This window comes from Marmota marmota, unplaced genomic scaffold, assembly GCF_001458135.2.
Source record: "Marmota marmota marmota unplaced genomic scaffold, marMar, whole genome shotgun sequence".
NCBI classification, from domain to species: domain Eukaryota; kingdom Metazoa; phylum Chordata; class Mammalia; order Rodentia; family Sciuridae; genus Marmota; species Marmota marmota.
Window position 1 is genome coordinate 9788255 of NW_025999943.1, and position 22811 is coordinate 9811065.

Sequence of the window (22811 nt, forward strand, 5' to 3'; positions counted from 1 at the left end):
GGAGGAACCCTATAGTGAATACATTCCTCATCTGCATGCTGTGGTACAGCACAGCATTGTCATATTTGAAAAAGCACACACACACACACACCCCTGCCAGCCACTACCTAACCTCTAGATTTCCACTTCTTTCTCTCCACTTCCCGGCCCGCCCCAACCCGCCACGCCCCATGGGCGGTCCCAAGCGGCGGGCCCGCCCATCCCCTCCGGCTGCGTAAGCCCCGCCCCGGTAGCGCGGAGACTTGAGGCGACCGGCTTTGGGCGGGATGGGGGTGGGGGAGGGACGGGGGAGGGGCGACAGGATGTGGAGTGGGGGCGGGACCAGCCCCAGGGCTGAGAGGGGCGGAGTCGAGGAGAAGCTTCGGACTTTATCTTTGATTACCCTTGCGGGAGAGGCGGGAGATCTTGGCCCGGAGCCCGACAGAGAAACCCTGTCGCTGCCGCCGGAGATCTGGAGTCTCCCTACAGAGGCGAGTACGGGGCTTCACCGTAGCCCGCGGAACATGGCGCCCTGGACGGTGTGGCGCTGCTGCCAGCGCGTGGTGGGATGGGTGCCGGTGCTCTTCATCTCCTTCGTGATCATCTGGTCCTACTACGCGTACGTGGTGGAGCTTTGCGCGTGTGAGTACCGGAGGGCGCGGGCGGAAGGCGGGGGCCTGGGGCGTCGCCGGGACCCGGCTGCAGGCCGAGGCCGCGCGCCCGCGCTTTGTTAGAGCCGCGGCGCCTGACGCTCGGGAGCCTGGATGCCCAAGGCCGCGGTGCGGCCCAGCTAGCCCGCGGCTTCCTGGTTCTAGCGTTCGCTCAGGGGCTGCCCATCCTTCTGTCTTCTATGACGGAATGTTCAGAAATGCTTTTTCTCCGAACGGGGCCAGTCGACCTTCGTAGGTTTAGGGGTGTGTGTGTGTGTGTAGCCCTTATTTTTGCTTTTGTTAATATTTTTAAAAACAAATTTGTGCTTTCCAGGTTGTTTTTTCAAACAGCGCAAGACGCTTGTCACCAGTAAAGCCGGCTGCTGGGGTTGGGGGAAGGGAGGTGTGTCTTTTGGTGCTCTGACCTGGAGGATGAGTGAGCCCCAGCTTTGATTTTGGGTGGTACTTGGCCCATTTTAAAGTTCATTTCTTTCAAGTCTGAATCCAGCGACCTATAAAATGAAGACAGAATGGGAGAATAACATTATTTATTTATTTTTCTTGGCTGTTTATTCTGACGTTTTTTTTTTTTTTGTTTTTGTTTTTTTGCGGTACTAGGGATTGAACCCAAGGCCTCACACATGCTAGGCAAGTGCTCTGCCTCTAAGCTACATCCCAGCCCGGTGTATTTTTTTCACTATCTTCAATTTGGGGATCTTCATTATTTTTGCTATCTTCCATTTTTAGCACCGATTTTCACCTGACTCCTAGGAAAAAGGATTGCAGTACACCTCAAGGATTTAACATACCGGTTTGAATAGGTTGCCTTTAAGAATAAAGGTAATCTGGACTCTTGCAGATTTCAGTCTTGTTTAAGTAAGGTAGCTTTCTCCTAAAAGGCAGCAGCAGAAGGTTCCTAAATACCTCGGACAGTAAAAATTGCTGACCCACAGTATGCTCTTAGTCATTTGAACAAATTGTTTATGATCAAGAGGGCTTCGTTCCAGTGCAGGCTCTGTTATTTCTTCATTTTGTTTATATACACACACACACACGCACAGGCTCGCACAATATCAGCCTTATTAGGAGTTAATATTGAGGATAAAATAGATACACTTAACATGGCCATCTTAGGTGAGTGATAAACAGAAAAGATAAAATAATACTATTAGTTTTTGGTTTTAAATAAGACTGAAATACCTCGTTGGCTTTTTCCCCCAAAGCTTCTGTTTGAAAATATTTAGTTATGTGTGAACTGAACAACTTTTCCTCTCTGGTCAACCTGGTTAATTTTGAGGAAAGTGCTAATTCAGATTTCTAGAGTTTTCATCTGAATACTTGGGTCATTTTGAGCTGTTTATAGTAGGGTTGTATCTCTTTTTTAGCATATAGAAGATCTTAGAGTTTTTAGAGTTGGTCTAATTCATTATTTTCTAGGAAATTTATTACTCAGAAGACCTGTGTGGTTTGTCCAAGGGTAGACATTTTAATCTTTTTTTCATATAGAAATATGTAGAGTGGGACTGTAACCTGAGTCTATATCCTTGTGTCTTCTTCACAACGTCTTCAGATTTAGAGTGATACACATAACAAGTGCCATTATTGAGTATACTCTGTTCACATAGTTGATTCTGAAGTGTTATATTGATCTCCAAAGAACCAGCTTTTGTATTTTGTGAGACTTAAAGCCTTTAAAATGTATTCAAGTTTCTGTATACACTTGAGAAAGATATATTCTGTAATCAGCAGTGTATTTTACTGTTTGTTGCTGGGAATTCATTTATGTCATAATGCTTCATAAGTATTATTGAGGGCAAATTGGTAATGTTACTTAAATCTTTTCTATTTGTTATTTAAATTATTGAGAGAGGTATGATTATCATGTATTTATTTCTCCTTGTACTTTTATCAGTTTTTGCATCATGTATTTTTCAGCTCTGTAATAAGGTGTATAAAATATTAAGAATTGTTAAGTCCTCTTGATGAGTTGGTCCCTTTATAATTGTGAAATGATTCTCTTATCCCTCACAATACTATTTGCCCTGAAATCTACTTTGGCAGATATTAACATGTTATTAACCTTTCTTTTGATTAGTGCTAGAATGGTATATCTTTCTCTGTCCTTTTACTGTTAGCCTGTTTATGCCTGTGTATTTAAAGTGTGTTTCTTTTAAGCTGCATCTATTTGGGTCTTGCTTTTCTTTTTTTTCCTCCTTTTCATGTAATCTGAAAATCTCTGCCTTTCAATTCAGGTGTTTGACTACATTTAATGTGATTATTAATATATTTAAATTTAAGACAGTGATTTGTTTGTTATTGTTGTTTTTTTTGGTTTGTTTTTTGGTACCAGGGATTGAACTCAGGGGCACTCGACCACTGATTCACATTTCCAGTCCTATTTTGTATTTTATTTAGAGACAAGGTCTCACTAAGTTGCTTAATGTCTCAATTTTGCTGAGGCTAGCTTTGAATTCACCATTGTCCTCCTGTGGCCTCCCGAGTCACTGGGATTACAGGTGTGTTCCACCGGGCTGGCTTGTCATTTTTTTTTTTTTTTTTTATATTTATTTTTTAGTTGTAGGTGGACATAATATATCTATTTTATTTTTATGTGGTGCTGAGGATTGAACCTGGAGCTCCGCAAGTGCCAGGCGAGCGCTCTACCGCTGAGCCACAATCCTAGCCCAACTTGTTCTTTGTTCTCTTTCCCTTTTTTTTTCTCTTCTTTTGAATTAATCGAACTTATGTTTTCAAATTTTTTGATTATTTCATTTCCTTTGTTAGTTTATTATCTGTCGTTCTTTTTGTTATTTAAGTGGTTGCCTCATATTTATAGCATGACTTTAGCTTCAATAACTGAAAAAAACTATATATTATATAGTCTACCTTCAAGTGATATACCTTTTCACAAACAGTACCTTATAAAAACACTTGTTTCTTCCTTCCTAATCTTTATGTTGTTGTCATGTATTTTGTGTTACAAACATCACATTATATTGCTTATTTTGTTTGAACAATTTTTGTGAAGATTTAAAAATTGATAAATACATGTACTCATCTAATTACCATTTCTAGTGCCCTTTATTTTTTTATAGATCATATTTCCATCTGTTGTTATCACTTCATGCCTAAAAGTGGTTTAGGTCAGCTGGAGATGAACAATTTCAGCTTTCATATATTTGTAAAATTTTATTTTGGACTTTTTTTTAATATATATATTTTTTAGTTGTTGATGGACTTTATTTTATTCATTTATTTATATGTGGCGCTGAGAATCGAACCCAGTGCTTCCACATATGAGGCAAGAGCTCTACCACTGAGCTACAACCCCAGCCTCCTTTAGACTTTTTTGATTTTGTTGGAGTGACGAGGATTGCCCAGGGCCTTGCATATGCTAGGCAAGCACTCTACCACTGAACTATATTCCCAGCCTCCTGGGTTTTTTGGGGGGTTTGTTTGTTTGTTTGTAAAATAACTTTAACAAGGTATAGTTCAAATTCCATTAAATTCACTCATTTAAAATGTACAATGTAATGACTTTTAGTAAATTTATGAAGTTGTGTAGTAATCACAATAGTCCTTTTTTTGAACATTTCTATGACCTCAGTAAGATCCCTCATGCCCATTTACAGTTACTCCGTCTTTCTTCCCCCAGCCTAAGGCAACCACTGTCCATGTTCGGGATCCATATGCCTTTTCTGGACATCTCATATAAATGGAATAATACAATAACTGGTCTTTTGTGTCTGTTTTGTGGTGTTTTTTTTTATTTTTTAGTTGTTGATAGAACTTTATTTTTATTACTTATTTATATGTGGTGTTGAGAATTGAACCTAGTATCTCACACATCCTAGGCAAGTGTTCTACCACTGAGCTACAACCCCAGCTCCCTACTGAGCATGTTTTTGATGTTCATCTGTGTTATAGTATGTCTCAGTGTTTTCCCCCTTATTTTCCACTTTATGTTCTAATTTGTGTGTGTGTGTGTGTATATATTTTAGTTTTATTGATTTTATTTTTTTTTAAATACATGACAGTGGAATGCATTACAATACTTATTTAACATATAGAGTACAATTTTTCATATCTTTATATATAGAGTATGTTCACACCAACTCATGCCTTTATACATGTACTTTGCTTTTTTTGGCATTACAATTCTTATTACATATATATCACAAGTTTTCAAATTTGTTTATATATTTACACCCAATTCGAGTCTTCATAGATGTTCTTTGGATAATGATGTCCTTTACATTCCACTGCCCTTGCTAATCCCCTTCCACCTCCCTTTCTCTCCCATCCCTCTTCCCTATCTAGAATTCATCTAATCCTCCCATGCTCCCCCTCCCTACCCTACTATGAGTGAAAATATATCAGAGAAAACATTCGGCATTTGTGGTTTTTTTTGATTGGCTAACTTCACTTAGCATTATCTTCTCCAACGCCATCCATTTACCTGCAAATGCCATGATTTAATTCTTTTTTAATGCTGAATAAAATTCCATTGTGTATATATGCCACATTTTTTTAAATCCATTTATCCACTGAAGGGCATCTAGGTTGGCTCCACAGTTTAGCTATTGTGAATTGTGCTGCTATAAACATTGAAGTGGCTGTGTGTAGTATGTTGTTTTTAAGTCTTTTGGGTATAGTCTGAGGAGAGGGATAGCTGGGTCAAATGGTGGTTCCATTCCCAGATTTCCAAGGAATCTCCATACTGCTTTCCATATTGGCTGTAACAATTTGTAGTCCCACCAGCAATGTGTGAGTGTACCTTTTCCCCCACATCCTCGTCAATACTTATTGTTGTTTGTCTTCATAATAGCTGCCATCTGACTTGAGTGAGATGATATCTTAAAGTAGTTTTGATTTGTGTGAATATATTTTTAAAGATATTTACAGTTTTACTTAGAAATATATTTCTAGTATACTTCCACAAATATATTTCTACTATACTTACATTTATAAGTCAAATTAGAATATAAATTAAAAGTATGGGGCCTGGGATTGTGGCTCAGTGGTAGAGTGCTCGCCTGGCACATAGGAGGTCCTGGGTTCGATCCTCAGCCTCACATAAAAAAAATAAATAAATAAAATAAAGATATTGTGTCCAGTTACAACCAAAAAATAAATATTAAAAAAAAGTATGAACTTTCTTACCATGTTTAAGTACTTGAATAATAATATTAGTAGTATGGTTGCATCCTGTCATCTTTGTATTCATTAGAGAGCCTCGTGCTTGTAGACTTTCAATTAATATATGTTAAATTGAATAGCGTCATACTCTTATAAAAATTCTCTTGAATCATGTTGGAATTTTAGAATACAGGAACATCCAGAATAATAATAATACTAATTATACCTACAAAACATGTATTTTATAGTCTTTGCTTTTAAAGGCTACTAATGGCTGACTGGTTCTGTATTCTTTCTTTTGGATTGTGAAACAATGATTCTTTCAAATTATGCTGATAGTCTTTTAAAAATCTGATTCCCCAGATCTCATCTACAATGGTTGGCATAATTATGGAAAAAAATTTAAAATATGAATCAGAATCTTTTAACTATTAATTTGCTATTTCCTATTTGTTTTCATATTGTAAAATGTAATGATTTTTCTAGATAACTTGACTTTGAAAGCTGTAGTGCTTTGCAAATCTCTTTGTTTGCATTCTACAATTGCCCAAGCCTTTTGTTTGTTTTTATTTTTTTGGATAGCAGGTTTTTTCCTTACAGCTACTGGTGAGTTGTTTACCATATAGCAGTCTGGTTTAAGAGTACTCTATAAATATATACTTAAACACACACACACACACACAAAAAATCCAAATGTATTTTCTTCCATATGAACTGAATCTTCTTCAGGACTTCCACGGCTTCCTTTTATTTATTTATTTATTTTGGGTGGCGCGGGGACTTAACCCAGGGCCTCGCACATGCTAGGCATATGCTGTACCCCTGAACTACATCCTAGCCCCTCTACTGTTTTCTTTCTTTCTTTCTTTCTCTCTCTCTCTCTTTTTTTTTTTTTTGGTACCGGGGATTGAACTCAGGGGCACTCAACCACTGAGCCACATCCCCATCCCTATTTTATATTTTGTTTAGAGACAGGGTCTCACTGAGTTGCTTAGTGCCTCTCTTTTGCCTGAGGCTGGCTTTGAACCCGCAGTCCTGCCTCAGCCTCCCAAGTGGCTGGGATTATAAGCATGCACCACAGTGACTGGCTCTCTACTGCTTTCTTGAAAAACAAGACATATAAAAGGTAAAGATGTTGGAAAACTTAGAAACCAAGTCAGACTATTTGAAAAAATTATATGCCTTAGTCCTGCAAATAAGCTTTGTTTCTACCTTGGCCACTTCCACATTATGGAATAGAATTAGTAGTATGCTAATTGGAGTCTAATAGGCATCTCAGATTTAACATGTCCAAAACAGAATTCTTGATTTCTTTTTTTTCCCCTCTTGAAGCTGCCCCTCTTACCCTACCTCAGTAAATAATAGTTGCATCCTTCACGGTTCTTCACTGAAAAAAATCATTCCACATCCAATTAATCATCAAGTGTTGTAAATGAACTAAAATCCAGCTGCTTCTCAGTACATCGCTACAAGTATACTTCTTCAAGCCCTTGTGTAAAAATGTCTGCGATAATTTGCACCTTTTCACATCAGTAGTCTTTTTGCCCAGTCATTGAATCTGGCCATGTCTTGTACTTGATTTGACCAGCAGAATGAGGTAGAAGTGATATTGAGTCCTAAATCCTAAGCCTCAAGACATAATACATTTTTTGCCTTATCTCTTTGGAACATTCTGTTAGTTATGTAAGGAAATCCAGAGTAGACTGCTGAGTGAGAGATCATTTGGATTGAGAGGCCAGCCAAGAGCCAAAGCCTCTGATGTGTGAATGAGACCTTCCTAGGCTCTAGCCCCAGGTGAGGTGTTAGATGACAGCAGGTGGTAGAAAGAGCCCAGCTGATTAGGACCCAAACTGCTAACCCTCACAATTATAGGAAATAATAAATGGTTCTGTTTAAAAGCACTACTGTTTGGGATAGTTTGCTATTTTACATTCTCACCTATATACATTATACTATGGTTGTAACATCTCTTCTCATTTTATCCCAGTCTGTTCTCTAGAAAATAGCCAGAATGTTCCCTTTTAAATTAGCACCGGACATATCACTCCTCACAACTTGGCTGTTTTTTTTTTCTTTTAATTTAAAAGCCTTACTATAGCGTTGCAGGCATAATATACTCTTTCTCTTATTTCTTCTCTTAAATAATTTCATTTCTACTCTTTTTATCTAAAAGAAATCTATTCCCTGTAAAACTATTGTTGCCTTTATTTTTGCTGTGTTATTTCAGCATTTAAGTGTAGGTGCCCATCTGTTCTGGTGTATGTGTTACATATTATAGCAGCACTTAAATCTGTGTTGCTTAGATGCTTAATAGGAAAAGCGTCAGATACATTCTTCTTACAAAATTTCACATGATGATGACTAGGAGGGCTCCTTCCCTTAAAGAACACACCTTCCCACATACATATTCCTGACACGTACAGAAGCCTGCTACACTCTCCCACTACCTCACTAGCCTCCTTGTTATATCTTAATTAGTGTTGAATGATCTTAGTAAATTATTTTGCCTTACAAATTTGTTTTCTTGCTATAATGTATGATAATAGTACTTAGCTTACAGAATAAGGTTTTGGCAGAGTGGGCTTTCAAATGCTATTGGGGATGGAGAAAAGATTTAATAGCCACTAGTACACTTATTCTGGCCTTCCCTTTTTGGCAAGAGTTGGTATTTTTGTTAAAGTTGTGTTTTCTCTCCCAAAGTCTCACTAAGTTTTCATTTTTTTTTCCTTAACTGACTGTCTGAAGATCATATTCCCAAAACTTATACCCTATTTTGCTATAAGCTGCTGGTAGTGTCAGGAGTATGTGTGTGAGAGGGTATGTTGTCTAAGGGAGGGAGCCTTCCTTGTCACCCTCATTTGCTATTTTAAGAATAGTAATACATAATACAATTCCTATAAGCATATAAGCAACACAGATTGAGGTATTGCTCAAATTTGTAACATATTCTTGAATAAATAGGCATTTAAACACCCAAAGAGGGGCTGGGGTTGTGGCTCAGCAATAGAGGGCTCACCTCACACGTGCGAGACCCTGGGTTCGATCCTCAGCACCACATAAATAAAAAAATAAACAAGTGAAATAAAGGTGTTGTGTCCAACTACAACTAAAAAATAAATATTAAAAAGAACACATTAAAAATAAAAGTGACTTTTATTTTTAATGTGTTCTTTTTAATATTTTTATTTCTTTGTTATAGAGATCCACAGGTCTTGGGCTGGGGTTGTAGCTCAGCAGTAGGGTGCTCACCTGGCACATGCTCACCTCAGCACCACATAAAAATAAATAAAGGTATTGTTTCCAACTACAACTAAAAAATAAATATTAAAAAAAAAAGATCCACAGGTCTTGAAAAATTTTTTTTAATTGTTTAAAAACATTTCTTTTACATTCTTTTATTCTTCCCACTGCTTCATTTTACTAATATGAACTTTGAACCACACATTGAAATCATAGGAAGAGTTAATTTTCACTAACATACTGATTGAACAGCATGTAAAAACACAGATATTAAAGTCTTCTGAAGATCTTCTTAACCTTATTGCATTCTAAGAATAAAGGAAATCTGGACTCACAGATTTCAGTCTTGTTTAAATAAGGTAGTTTTCTCCTAAAAGGCAGCAGCAGAAGGTTCCTAAATACCTTGGACAGTAAAAATTGCTGACCCACAGTATGCTCTCAGTCATTTGAACATACTGTTTATGATCAAGAGGGCTTCTTAGGATGTCATTAGTACATGAAGGGAATAATAGCAAATATACTAAAATGTTAATAGTATATGTCTTTGGGTATGTGACATTATAGAGGTTTTTTTCTGTCTCAGATGCCATAATTCATTTTTTCTATGGATAACTGATATAAACATTAAATAGAAAGATGTTACAGTGATGATAAATATCATGTATACATATTCAATAACCTCTAATAGGAAGCTTTCATACACTGTGTTATGGTTTGGATCTGGAATGTCTCTCAAAAGCTCATGTGTCAAAGGCTTGGTCTCCTGCCGCAGCCCGGCTGGCTGGGCAAAATAACCGGGGGGTGACGAATAACTTGTGTACGTTGATACAGCAGGAGTAGGAGCCGTTTATTGCAGGACAGGAGCAGTATTTATACATTCCACACAGCTTATCTAATTAGCATAAACTAGATACATCAGTCAACCAATCAGGAATCTCTACACCTAATGGCTCGGTTTTGTTACTTCTCAAACCACTCCCTCTGACATTTTGCCAGGCACCATCCAGACTTGTTTACGAACTTTAACATTCCCCTGGCAAAATGCCAGGTGTTATTTTGACCTGTTTACAGACTCTAACAGTCTCCAATGCAGTAATGTCTAGAGATGGGGCTTTTGGAAAATGACTGGATTATGAGGGTTCTAACCTTATCAATGGATTAATCCATTATTCGCTGAATAGACTACTGGGAGTGGTGGAAACTATAGGCAGATGGGGCATGATTCCCAGGGACCTTCCTTTGGGGACTGCATGTTATCCCTGGCTACCCTGAGCTGAGCAGTTTTCTTCTGCCAGAGGGGTCTGCCTTGCCTCAGATCCAGAGTAATGAACTGGCTGACCATGGGCTACATCCTCTGAAACTATGAGCCAAAATGAATCTTTCCTCCTTTCATTTGTCTGTGTCCAGTATTTTGGTCATGGCAATGAAAGACTAACACACGTGTCTTGCTGGGGCTCAGACTCTTAAGAAAAAAATTCTAGATCCTGGCAGGTAGAAGAGATGCGAGGTACAGTTGGGATAGTAGACATGCTTTATTCAAAGGCAGCAGTAGCCCCTTAGGTCTTTTCCATAGGCCTTTATTTTTTATTTTTAGTTTTTAGTTGTAGTTGGACATGTACCTTTATTTTACTTATTTATTTTTATGTGATGCCGAGGATCAAACCCAGCATCTCACACATGCTAGGCAAGCACTCTACCACTGAGCCACAACCCCAGCCCCATCCATAGGCCTTTTTTTATGTGCAGGCCCAACAAGGCCCAGTGCTAACAGATTATAAGTGAATGCATGCTTACAAGCAGATATTTATGACCTTAAGTACATATGCTGAATGGGGGTGTTTATGACTTTGATTGCATACTAAATCATAGTGAACTAGACAGTCTTGGTAAGGGAGTCCTTCCCCATCCCCCTTGACTTTAAAAATTAAAATCAAGATTAATGCTCCTCTACTTAGCATTCTCTGGTGACTTTCTGTCTTGCTCATAATGAAATCCAGTTGTTCACAGCTTCCAAGGCTCTAGATGCTGTGGCCCACCACTTCATCTTGTCATTCATTCTGTTACAGCCAAACAAGCCACCTTAAAAGTCTGCATAGTCCTACTTGAGGACCATTTATTGTGCTTCCAGTTTTGTTTCTTTTTTTTTTTTAATCAGGAATGTTTTCCTCCCAGATTTGCGCATGGCTAGCTTTACTATTTAGTCACCTTTCAGAGAGGCATTCTGACTAAGCCTCTTTAAAATAAATACTTCCTCTTTCACTATCTCCTTACAGTCACCCTGCTTTGTTTTTCTTCATAATACTTATTGGCATACAGTTATTTATGTTTCTCCTGTTAATAGTATATTCACTTTTGTATTTCTAGAATCTAAAATAGGGCCTAGCATGTGTTCTCAATAGGTATTTGTTGAATGAATGAATTGATATTATAGTTGCCAGTTCTCGTTTTAGTAGAAGAGGAAGAATTGGAATGTTTTTGTGTTGTAGATAATACAGTTAATTTTACATACAGATACTCTCATGGTCTTAAGAAATCTACATATTAATTTAGTTGTTGATTGTTTAGTATTCCAGGTACTATATGTGACACTGGGGATAAAAAGATCTATAAATATCCATGGTCCAATACACATGGACTTCATACAGTAGTCCTCATCTTTAATGTTCACAATTCTTATTTGCATATAACAGGTTTTAGGAAGGCCTACCATAACAGTAAGTTATTTTGTTTAACCCAGCATTTTTCTAAAGCTTCTTTTTCTTTTTCTTTTTTTTTTAAATAAGGAATCTATTTAAATCCTTTTTGACTTAGAGAATTGTTGGTTTTTGGTAACAAAACTGTCTAGTGACAATAGTGGGTCAGGATGGGGTGAGAGGTCAAAGTGCAGGAACTCCTTTGAAGAAAGTGGTGTTACTAGTAAATACTGCTTTTTATCAGAAAAGGAAAAACTCATTTTTGAGCTACAAATAGTAAAGTCACTTCATCTTTCCTCATTCAACAGTTTATTTATTCTTTCCTACCCTCTCTCTTTCCCCTTCCTATTAAACAATCTCTTTCCCTCTCAACTTGCCCAGGTAGGACCCAAGAGGTTCTCCTAGGGAAGTATCATTGATAATACCAAAGTTTCCTCTGGCTTTAAACAGCCTGTTCATTAGTCATTGAAGAAACTGTCTTGAATGGTCAGCCAGGAATGTTCTATATGGCAGCCATTTATTATGTATGCCACTATGTGTCTAACATCTAGTATAAGGCACTAGTTGTATTTAATTCTACCTTTAGTAGAAAGATTATTAGCATCATTTTATGGATAAATAGAGACTCAGGAGTTAATTATCTCTTTCATATTTATACAGTTAGTACGTAGGATCAAAATTAAAATTCACGAAGTTTAACTCTACAAGTTTTGCCCTTTCCACTGTATATCTCTATTAGAATATTTAATAATTTATAAGCTTTATTTGCAGTCCTTCATCATATTTGCTTTAACTTAACTACTCAGATTTATATTTGGAGCATTGTGATGCAAATAAGACAATCCTTTCCCTATATTTTTATATAGGTGGAAATTTAATCAAGAAGAATAAGAAGGAAAAAAATCCCGATGAAGGTAGGGATAGATGTACCTACTAACGTTCTATAGAGTTTATTTATTGGCTATTTATAGTTATAGTTATTTCAGGCAGTCCCTGTTTCATGGACCAATACAAGAAATTTGAGGATAAAACATAAATTTACTAATTTTATCTGATATAATGGCATTTTTAAAAATAAAAGTTGCTATCGTTTCATAAAAGTGTATCTTAATATCAAAACAGTGAAAGGGATTATTCTCATAAAGACTGTTGCCCTTTTAAATTTAGTGTCATTTATGAAAAATTCTCTTTTACTTACGTTTCTTGTTTCATTGTGGCCTCGTTCATTGGCTTGGATTTGTGAATCATTGCCTTGGCACACTAATGACACTAACTATAGTTTCTGTCTGAATCTACACATTCCCTATAACAATTAACACTACTTAACTCCATGCACTGTTTAGAGCCTAAAATCCCAGCTTGAAACTGGGAAGCTTAGGTATTCCTGATTTGGACACCAGAATTTTAGAGCTCAGACTAACTGTAAGTTGATAGAGTAGCTAACAATATGTTAACTCTTAAAAAAATGAGAGCTGGAAGTTAATATTTTAAATAATTCTGAGCCCCATTGAAAGCACCCAGGGTATGGTAATAATTATCTTTATTGTTTGTGCACTTAATGCACTTAGTAACTTATTGTGGTCTGTCCATATTTTTTTTTAATCATCATAAAACTCTATTAAGGAGGTATATATTTTCCCCAACTTATAAATGAATGGAGGAGGAATTGACTTAGTTCCTCAATTTAGATCTTTTCATAAATCTTTCTAAAAACTATGCAAATTAGTAAGAGCAAATAAAATCAATCATAACTCAAATCTATGCAAAACTGGGATATAGTGAATTTTTAAAACCTCAGTTTATATGCAAATAAGGAATAGCACTTGAGCATTGCTAAGGGTACTCTGGTGGCTATACCAGAGCTAAATTAGGAGGGGACTGTGCAAAACATAACAGACTATGTAGTGTATATTCTTTATTAATTCTTAGGAGAGAACGCCATCCTGAGTGGGAAATTCTGAAAACAGGTTTGAAATCTGGTAGGTCAGAATATAGCAATTGAATGTCCAAAGAAAGGGACTTTGAAGCGATTTAGGACTAGAGATGGTAGCCTTGAGAAAGTACCCTTTCTAGGGGAGAAGGTGACACCTTGGAAACTGAAAGTAGCCTGTGAAGACTTAATAGTAAAGAGAAAGAAGGAATGGGTAGAAATAAGTACCCAACTGAAACAACAAATTAAAACAAAATCATATCAAACAAAATAGTATCAAAGAAATAGAGAACAAACAAAAATTAGACTATTAACTGTATTTCACTGAAGCAATGGAAGGTGCTCTTAGAAAGTAAGAAATTAAGCAAGTTATTTAAATATGTCTTTCCCATATGGGATTGCTTGCTATTGAAGGTCCATAAAAATCCAATATACGTCAGCATGAACAATAATTAAAATAGCATCCAAATAAATTCCTGATTAAAAAAATCAGAAAATGAGAACCAACACTTTTCAGTAGAAGAAAATGCATTTAAACAAAAAAGTCAACAAAGAAGTGAAAATTATAAATACCCAAGCATAAAATGTAAATATAAATAACTGCTGAATTAAAGAACCTGTAAGTCAGAAATTCCAAAAGTACTACAGAAACAGTCAAAGAGCAGGAAGATTTGAAATGACAGCCTTCTTAACTCAGGAAAAAAAGAAAATATAAGTGAAGACTAAATTATAAGAGCCAAGAAGCAGCAATCAAGATAAAGGTAAGGTAGAAGTTTTGGAGGAACAAAAGATGGCTGTTTAAGGTAGACAAAAAAGATTCACTATTATAATTCACTATATTAACACAACTTGAAAAAACATCTTATTTCTGTAGAGACCAAAAAGGTATTTGAAAAGCCAAACATCCATTCTTGAGCAACACTTAATAAAATAGGAATAAATGGATACTTTTAAAATTTTCAGCACAAAACCAGGAATGAAATAGATGCTCACTGTGATCATTACTGTGTAACACTGCACTGACAGAATTATAACATTCAACCAAGAGAAAATAATCAGAAGCATAAGACATTAGGAAGAGGGAAAGCTATTTCTTTGCCAATTTTGTGATAGTGTATGTTGAAAAGCCAAGAGAGCTGAGCATGGTGGTACATACCTATAATCCTAGCTACTTGGAAGGCTGAGGCAAGAGACTCACAAGTTTGAGGCCAGCCTGGGTAATTTATAATTTAGCAAGACCCTGCCCTAAAAAGGAATGAGGATATCACTCACTGGTAAAAGGTTCCTGGGCTCAATTCCCAGTACTTGGGAAGGGCCAGTAAGCCAAGAGAATAACAGAAAACCTAAACAAAAAGAATCGAGTAGCCAGGCTGGGATGCACACCTGTAATCCCAGTGGCTCAGAAGTTGAGTCAAAAGGATCATGAGTGCAAAACCAGCCTCTGAAACAGTGAGGAACTTAGCTATTCAGTGAGACACTGTCCCTAAAGAAAATACAAAATAGGGCTGGGGATGTGGTTCAGTGGTCCAGTGCCCCTGAGTTCAATACCCGGTACCGCCCCCCTGCCAAAAAAAAAAAGAATTGAGTAAAAGGGCAGCAAACATAGCCAGGCAGACTAGCATCTGCCTATAAGCCCAGCTACTTGCTACGTGGGAGGCTGAGGTAGGAGGATTCTGAATTTGAGGCCATCCTGGGCAGTATAGCAAGATCCCATGTCTTAGTCAACTTTTCTGCTGCTGCAACTAAAAGACCCAACTAGCACAACTGTAGGAGAGGTAAGGTTTATTTGGGGGCTCACGGTTTCAGAGTTCTCAATCCGTACTTAGCAGACTCTTTTCCTCAGGGCTCGGAAGTGCAGCTGAACATCACGGCAGAAGAGTGTAGCAGAGGAAAACAGGTCACATGTTGATCAGGCACCAGAGAGATCACTTACTAGATAGAAATATGTACCCCAAAGCCATGCCCCCGATGCCCCACCTCCTCGAGTCACACCCCACTTGCCTTTGGTTATCACTCAGTCCCATCAGGTGATTAATTCACTAATTGGATTAAACCTGTCATGACCCAATCGTTTCTCCTCTGAACATTCTTGCATTGTCTCACATGTGAGCTCTTGGGGGACACCTCACATCTAAACCATAACACCTCACCTCAAAAGTATAAAAATAGGCAAATAAAACCAAATATGTACATATATATGTATATATATATATGTATATATATAATATTTTTGTTTGAAAATATAGTGGAAAAGAAGTCTATATTTAGTAGCATTGAAAACAGAAAAATACTTAAAATATGCTAGAGCCTTGAGAAGAAAACATTCCTAGAAATAATAAAAGTTGTCTTGAATAAATAAACATTACAAAGATGCTTGTTTTCCCCAAGTTAATGTATAAGTGAATTCTAATCCCAATATTATTTTTTTCTGGTACTAGACAAGTTGATACTAAAGAACATATGAAGGTGGCCTGTGGGTGAACAACTAGAAAACACCTGAAAAAGAAGAGTAATAAGGAGGGCAGGCTTCACCAGATTTTAAACCACAGGGCTACTAAAACTCTGGGATTTGGCCGGGAGTGAGGGGTAAGGGAGACACATAAGAAGTCTCTCCTTTCCTTCAATTTTGCCATATTTTTTAAACTGCTCTGAAAATTAGTGTATTTGTTTTTTAAAAACTGTATATTCTTCAACATGGACACACATTGCCAGCAGAACAGAATAAGAAACAATGTTCAGAAATAGATGGGAATTATAGGAATTTTGACTATGGTAAAGGTAGCACCTCAAATCATGGGGGAAAAGATGGGACAATTGAGTAAATATTTGGTAAGAGATAAAATCAGTCCTATGTTTCATGCTGTATTCCAGGATAAACTACAGATGGATAAAGTCTTATTTATATATTTTTATTTTTTTTAAATAATATCAGACTAGTGAAAAATAGTGCAAATAATTATATGTCATTTACCCACACACCCCAAATGTTGTTATTTTGCCCTGGGTGCTTTGTCCTTTATTCATTCTCTTAAAAGTTTGAGAATAATTTGTGGACATAATGGGTTTTTATTTATAAATTGTTTTTTCCTAAGAACAAAATCATTTTCTCACATAATCAGAATAGAATTATAAAAATCAGGAAATTAGTATTGATAACATACTATTCTCTGTATAACTTATTCAAACTTCAGTTTTCCTCCACTTTCATGTTCTGTTTCGTAGTCCAGTCAAGGATTATATATTATAGTTATGTGTCTCTAGTGACCTTTAATCTGGTAATGGTTCCTCATCTTTGTGTTTTATGTTTCTAGATACAGGCTTATTTTGTAGAATGTCCCTCAATTTGGGCTTATCTGATGTTTCCTCATGATTAAATTCAGAGCATACATTTTTAGCAAAAATATCTGAGAAGTAATGCTGTGTCATTGAGTATACCATTTGGAGTATACCATTGAGTATACCAGTTAATGTGGTATTGCCAGGTTTCTTTCATCTGTAAAGATACAGTTTTTCTTTGCAGTTTTTGAAGATTCTAGTAGGCTTAGATACACCATGAAGATAATAAGCCTTCAAGGAAGGACTTGCTACTCAGTTGTGGAAAGTGAGGTCAGCAGATAACTTCCAACTGCTAAGCTCTTTCAACATGACTCATCTCACCTGAGGTCACACCTTTCTTGATACAGCCTTCATGCAGCACCTGAGATGGGGCCTGACCACTCATTTTAGAACTCCCTGTCAGTTGCCAAAGCAAGACCTGAACTGCAGTTAGATTTCTCCTTCAAGACAATTCTGTTCTCTCCCCTTTTCTTTCATGTGTTTTGGTCCTTAGTAAATACATTGCACCTCAAATTCTGTTCATCATGGTTTTTCAGGGAACCCAACTTGGACAACAAGTAGCTTATGAGGTACTGTTTTCAGATCCTGTAAATAACCTGTTCCTTGATATTTTCATTTACTCTTTTTAGCATACTTTGAGTATTCTTGCTTCAAATATTTGACAAATAGTCAAATGGTCATTTTCTAATTCCATAGTTTTTTCTACATTTATTAATGTAATATTTAATAGAATAGAATCATTTATCCTTCTACTGTCATTTGATTCATTTGCTTACATTGGCATGCAGTTATAGATTCTATTTTATTGGTTAAAATCTTTTTTGGGGGGGCAGGTACCAGGGATTGGTCTCAGGGGCACTCGACCACTGAGCCACATCCCTAGCCCTATTTTGTATTTTATTAGAGACAGAGTCTCACTGAGTTGCTTAGCACCTCTCTAAATTTCTGAGGCTGGCTTTGAACTCGCCATTCTCCTGCCTCGGTCTCCCGAGCCACTAGGATTACAGGCATGCGCCACTGCACTCGGCTTTTTATTGGTTAAAATCTAACATTCATTTTGTTGCTCTGATTGTCCCAGATTTGACCAATAGGAACTCCTTTCATCTGATTTCTATTGTCCTTTTGACAGCTCCCTCCATTTGATACCACTTTTTGCTTTTTAAAAAATTTATTTACTCTAATTTGTTATACATGATAGCAGAATGCATTTCAATTCATAGTACACATATAGAGCACAATTTTTCATTTATCTGGTTGTATACAAAGTAGAGTCACACCAGTCTTCATTCATTACTTAGGGTAATGATGTCCATCTCATTCCACCATCTTTCTTATTCCCTTGCCCCCTCCCTTTCCCTCCATCCTCTTTGCCCTATCAAAAGTTCCTCTATTCCTCCCATGCTCCCTCCTATCCCCATTATGGATCAGCATCTACATATCAGAGAAAACATTTGGTCTTTGATTTTTTGGGATTGGTTTACTTCACTTAGCATAATATTCTCCAATTCCATCCATTTACCTGCAGATGGCATGATTTTATTCTCTTAATGCTGAGTATTCCATTGTATATATATACCACAATGTCTTTATCCACTTATCTATTGAAGGGATAGATGAGTCCCTTCAATAGTTAAATTGTGGAACCAACAATAGCCAAATTGTGGAACCAACCTAGATGGACATTTTTTTTTTAGGCTCATCTGGTACTTTTTGTACTTGTGGAATGGTTCATTCAAAATGGGCTTAATATAAATATTTTTCAAAATGAAAACATTCAAACACTAGTAGAAAAAAGGAGTGGATGATCTTATAATGAGTATTTGGTTTGGGTCTGGAATGTTCACTAAAGGCTTATATGTTAAATATTTGGCTCCCAGTGCAGCAGCATTCATAGATGGGGCTTATAGGAAGTTAGTAGATCATGAGAGCAATAGCCTCATCAGTGGATTAACCCATTAATGAATCCATGATCTGAATGGACTGTTGGGAGGTGGTGGAAACTGTCTGAGATAGTATCTAGTTGGAGGGAGTGGGTACTTGGGAGAATGTCCTTTCAGACTGTATATGTTGTCCCTGGTCCCTTCCTCTTCGATGCTTCCTGGCTGTCATGAGCTGAGTACCTTTCTTCCACCATGTCCTTTTGCCATGATATACTGCCTTACCTCAGGCCTACAGCATTGAAGCTGGCTGACAATGAACCAAAATAATTCCCTTTATAAATGGTTTTCTTGGGTATTCATTGCTGTAATGAAAAGCTAATATAAATGAGAGTAATGAAAGCCTCTAACTATAATTCAGAATTGCCAAACCCAGTAGCATAAAATGGATAACATAAATAAGCTGGTTGTGGTGGTGCACACCTGTAATCCTGGCAACTTGGGATGCTGAGACAGGAGGATAGCAATGTGAGGCCAATCTCAGCAACTTAGACTCTGTCTCAAAAATAAAAATTTTTTAAAAGTCTGGGATATAGCTCAGAGAAAGAATACCTTTGGGTTCAAACCCTAGTAGTACCCCCCCAAGAAAATTTGTCACAGAAAAAAAAATGAAGAAGGCTTATAAAGGAAGCTGACACTCACTTATATATGCAAGGTAAATTTACTTTGTAATACCAAAAGCTGAAACTACTTTGTTGGGTAAATTGTAGAGAAACAAGCAGTCTCATGCATTGCTCATAGCAGTATGAAATCTCAATAACAGGGATTTTTGGAAAAGCTAAAAATACTGGGGACAGATTTACTTTTGATCCAGTAGTCCTGCTGTTAAGAGTCTACACTTCCACAAATAAATGACACATGCACAAGGGTATTTATTGCCATGTTATAATAGTAAAGATTTGGAGACAACCCACATGTCTTATCAATAGAAGCCTGATTATGAAATGGAACACCCACACAATGGAACACAAGTGTGGTGCTTTAAAAAAAAAAAAAAGTTTTCTCTGTGTACTAATGTGATGTGTTATGACTTCTAGAATTTGTAGGCCATTTCGCAAGTCATCTGGCATGATCTCTTTAAAAATGTCAGCTTCAGGGCTGGGGTTGTAGCTCAGGGGTTGACCACTTGCCTTAAATGCATGAGGCACTGGGTTTGATCCTCAGCACCACATAAAAAAATAAATAAAGATATTGTGTCCATCTACAACTAAAAAAAAAAAAAGTCATCTTCACGTGGGATTCTGGAAATATGATTGGTAGTGATGCATTTTTTTCTTCACTTGCAAATCATTGCCTAAAAACAAAACTCCAATAGTATCTGTAATAATAAAACTATAGTTTGTTGGAGAATGAGTATGAGATTCAGACAACCAAATGGACAACTTAAACTCTTAACATGAACATTAAATATTATTATCTAGTCCTAAGACTAAATGAGGGTTATGAGAAAGAATAAATTTGTAATACATATATACTTTGATGATGTAGATGCAGTGTAAGTGTTAGGGAATGGAGAGAGTTTTTGTGAAAAAAAATTTTTACACTTTAATATTAACAGCAACATTGTTAGTCTTGTTATTTTGAGATTATGAGCAAATTCAAAATATCAGTATAAACTTGTGAGGCATTTTATCTTTTTTAAAAGAAGTATTTACACACACACACACACACACACACAGGTGCAGGGTAGGGAACCATTGATTACTAGTCATTTAATAAAAAATCCCAAAGACTATACTGAAAGCTACTAGAATTTAACAAGGTCACAAAATACAAGCTCCATAAATAAAATTCAATTGTATTTCTGAATAATAGCAGTGAACAATTAAAAATTGAAATTTAGGGCTGGGGTTGTGGCTCAGTGGTAGAGTGTTTACTTCTCATGTATGAGGCAATGAGGTCAATTCTCAGCTCTACATATAAATAAATGAATAAAATAAAGGTCCATCAACAACTAAAAAATTTTTTTAATTGAAATTTAAAAATGCTATTCATAATAGCATCAACATGACATTTTAGGGATGATTAACAATATATGCAAGGTTTTGTGTGCTAATAAGATTAAATCTAAAATGAAGAAATATATTTATAGAATGTAAGATAATCTTTTCAAGATACCCATTCTCCCCAAATTAAATCTGTAATCAGTAATCAATTTAAAATATTTTTAAAAAACAGTAAGTTGGAAGATTCATACTGTCTGTTATTAGAATTTATTTAAAACTACATGTAATGGGGCTGGGGCTGTAGCTCAGCACTTGCCTCAAATATGTAAGGCACTGGATTCGATCCTCAGCACCACATAAAAATAAACAAACGAAATAAAGGCATTCTGTTCATCTACAACTAAAAAAAAAATAGTACATGTAATGAACTGTGTGGTAGGTAAGAATGGATATAAGCCAGATGCAGTGGTGCACACCTATAATTCCAGTGACTTAGGAAGGTGAGGGCAGGAGGATCTCAAATTAAAAGCCCCAGTCTCTACAATTTATTTTTTTTTAATTTTTATTTGTTCTTTTCAGTTATATGTGACAATAGAATGTATTTCAACATCATACAAAATGGAGTATAACTTCCCATTTTTGTGGTTGTACCATGGTATGGAGTAACACTGGTCAGCCTCTGCAATTTAGCAAGATCCTGTCTGAAAATAAAAAGGACTGGGTAGAGTGCCCCTGGGTTCAATCTTAAGCATCACTGAAAAAGGGAAGGAAGGGGGTTGGGGCTGTGGCTCAACGGTAGCGCACTTTCCTAGCATGTATGAGGCACTGGGTTCAATTCTCAGCACCACATATAAATAAATAAAACAAAGGTCTATCAACAACTGAAAAAAAAAATTAGGATAAAAAGGGGGGAAGCAAGGAAGGAGGAAAGGTAGAATGGACATGAGAGGCCAATGAGACAGAATAAAGAGTTTTTTCAACCTTTCTATGCAAAAAAATAAATAAATACCATGTATAAAAAATTAATGTTTTTCGAAGGAGGGTGGCACAACATGGCTAACTTTTTTTTGTTGTTGTCAAAGACCTTTATTTTATTTTTTTATATGTGGAGCTGAGAATCAAACCTAGTGTCTCACACATGGAAATGCATATAAATAGCCAAAACATTTAAAATTTTATTTTTATTTTTTTAGTTGTAAATGGATCTTTTATTTTATTTATTTATTTATATGGTGTACTGAGGATCAAACCCAGGACCTCACACATGCCAGGCAAGTGCTTTAACACTGAGCCACAACTCCTGCCCCTAAAACACTTTAAATACATTCATACTTTAGGCAAACACTCTACCACTGAGCTACAACCCCAGCCCCTAAAAAATTAATTTTTTAAATTGATTACATATCTAAATATAAAACTTACAGTACTTCTAGGGAAAAAATGAGAAAAGTCTGTGACTGGAGGTTGGCAAAGATTTCTCAAATAGGACACAAAGCATGAGTCATAAGAGAAAAAAATAAACTAGATAAGAGGAGGTGGCTAATAAGCACAAGAGAAGATGCTCAACAGACATCAGGAAAACAAGTACAATGAGTTACTACTTTCATTTTTTAGAATTTTAAAACTCAGTTCAAATATTGATGAGAATGTATAGCATCTATAACTTTTGAATCATTGTAAGTAGAAATATTGAACAATACAGTCACTTTTGAAAACAGTTCGGCTCTTTCTGATGAAGCTAAATATACCTGTTGGATCCAGCAATTTCATTCCTAGGTGTTTACCCAACTAAAGAAAATTTACATCCCCTTGAAGTCTTGAATATGTATTCAAAATCAACAACAACAACAAAAATTACTCAAATGTCCATTAACTGATGATGTACAAACAAGCTGTGAAACCTCCATGAATTAGACCAGTATCAGCAGTTAAAGGTCAAGCTGGTGGGAATTGTAGTTCTA

The 22811-nt window shown here is 36.5% G+C and overlaps 1 protein-coding gene across 5 annotated transcripts in view; it reads left to right on the plus strand.

The window, feature by feature from the left end:
* The first annotated feature begins 331 nt into the window (after positions 1–331).
* Zdhhc20 (zinc finger DHHC-type palmitoyltransferase 20) overlaps positions 332–22811 on the plus strand; it is an 80157-nt gene continuing 57677 nt past the window's right edge. For 2 of the 5 annotated variants that reach the window (XR_007346968.1, XM_048801420.1), the window contains exon 1: positions 332–621. Coding sequence is in view for 4 of the 5 variants with exons in the window: in XM_048801420.1 (XP_048657377.1) it covers positions 504–621 (118 nt within the window). In the remaining variant the exon portion in view is untranslated. The remainder of the gene's footprint in view (positions 622–22811) is intronic. The other 3 variants (XM_015499334.2, XM_015499335.2, XM_048801421.1) reach the window with 2 other exon arrangements.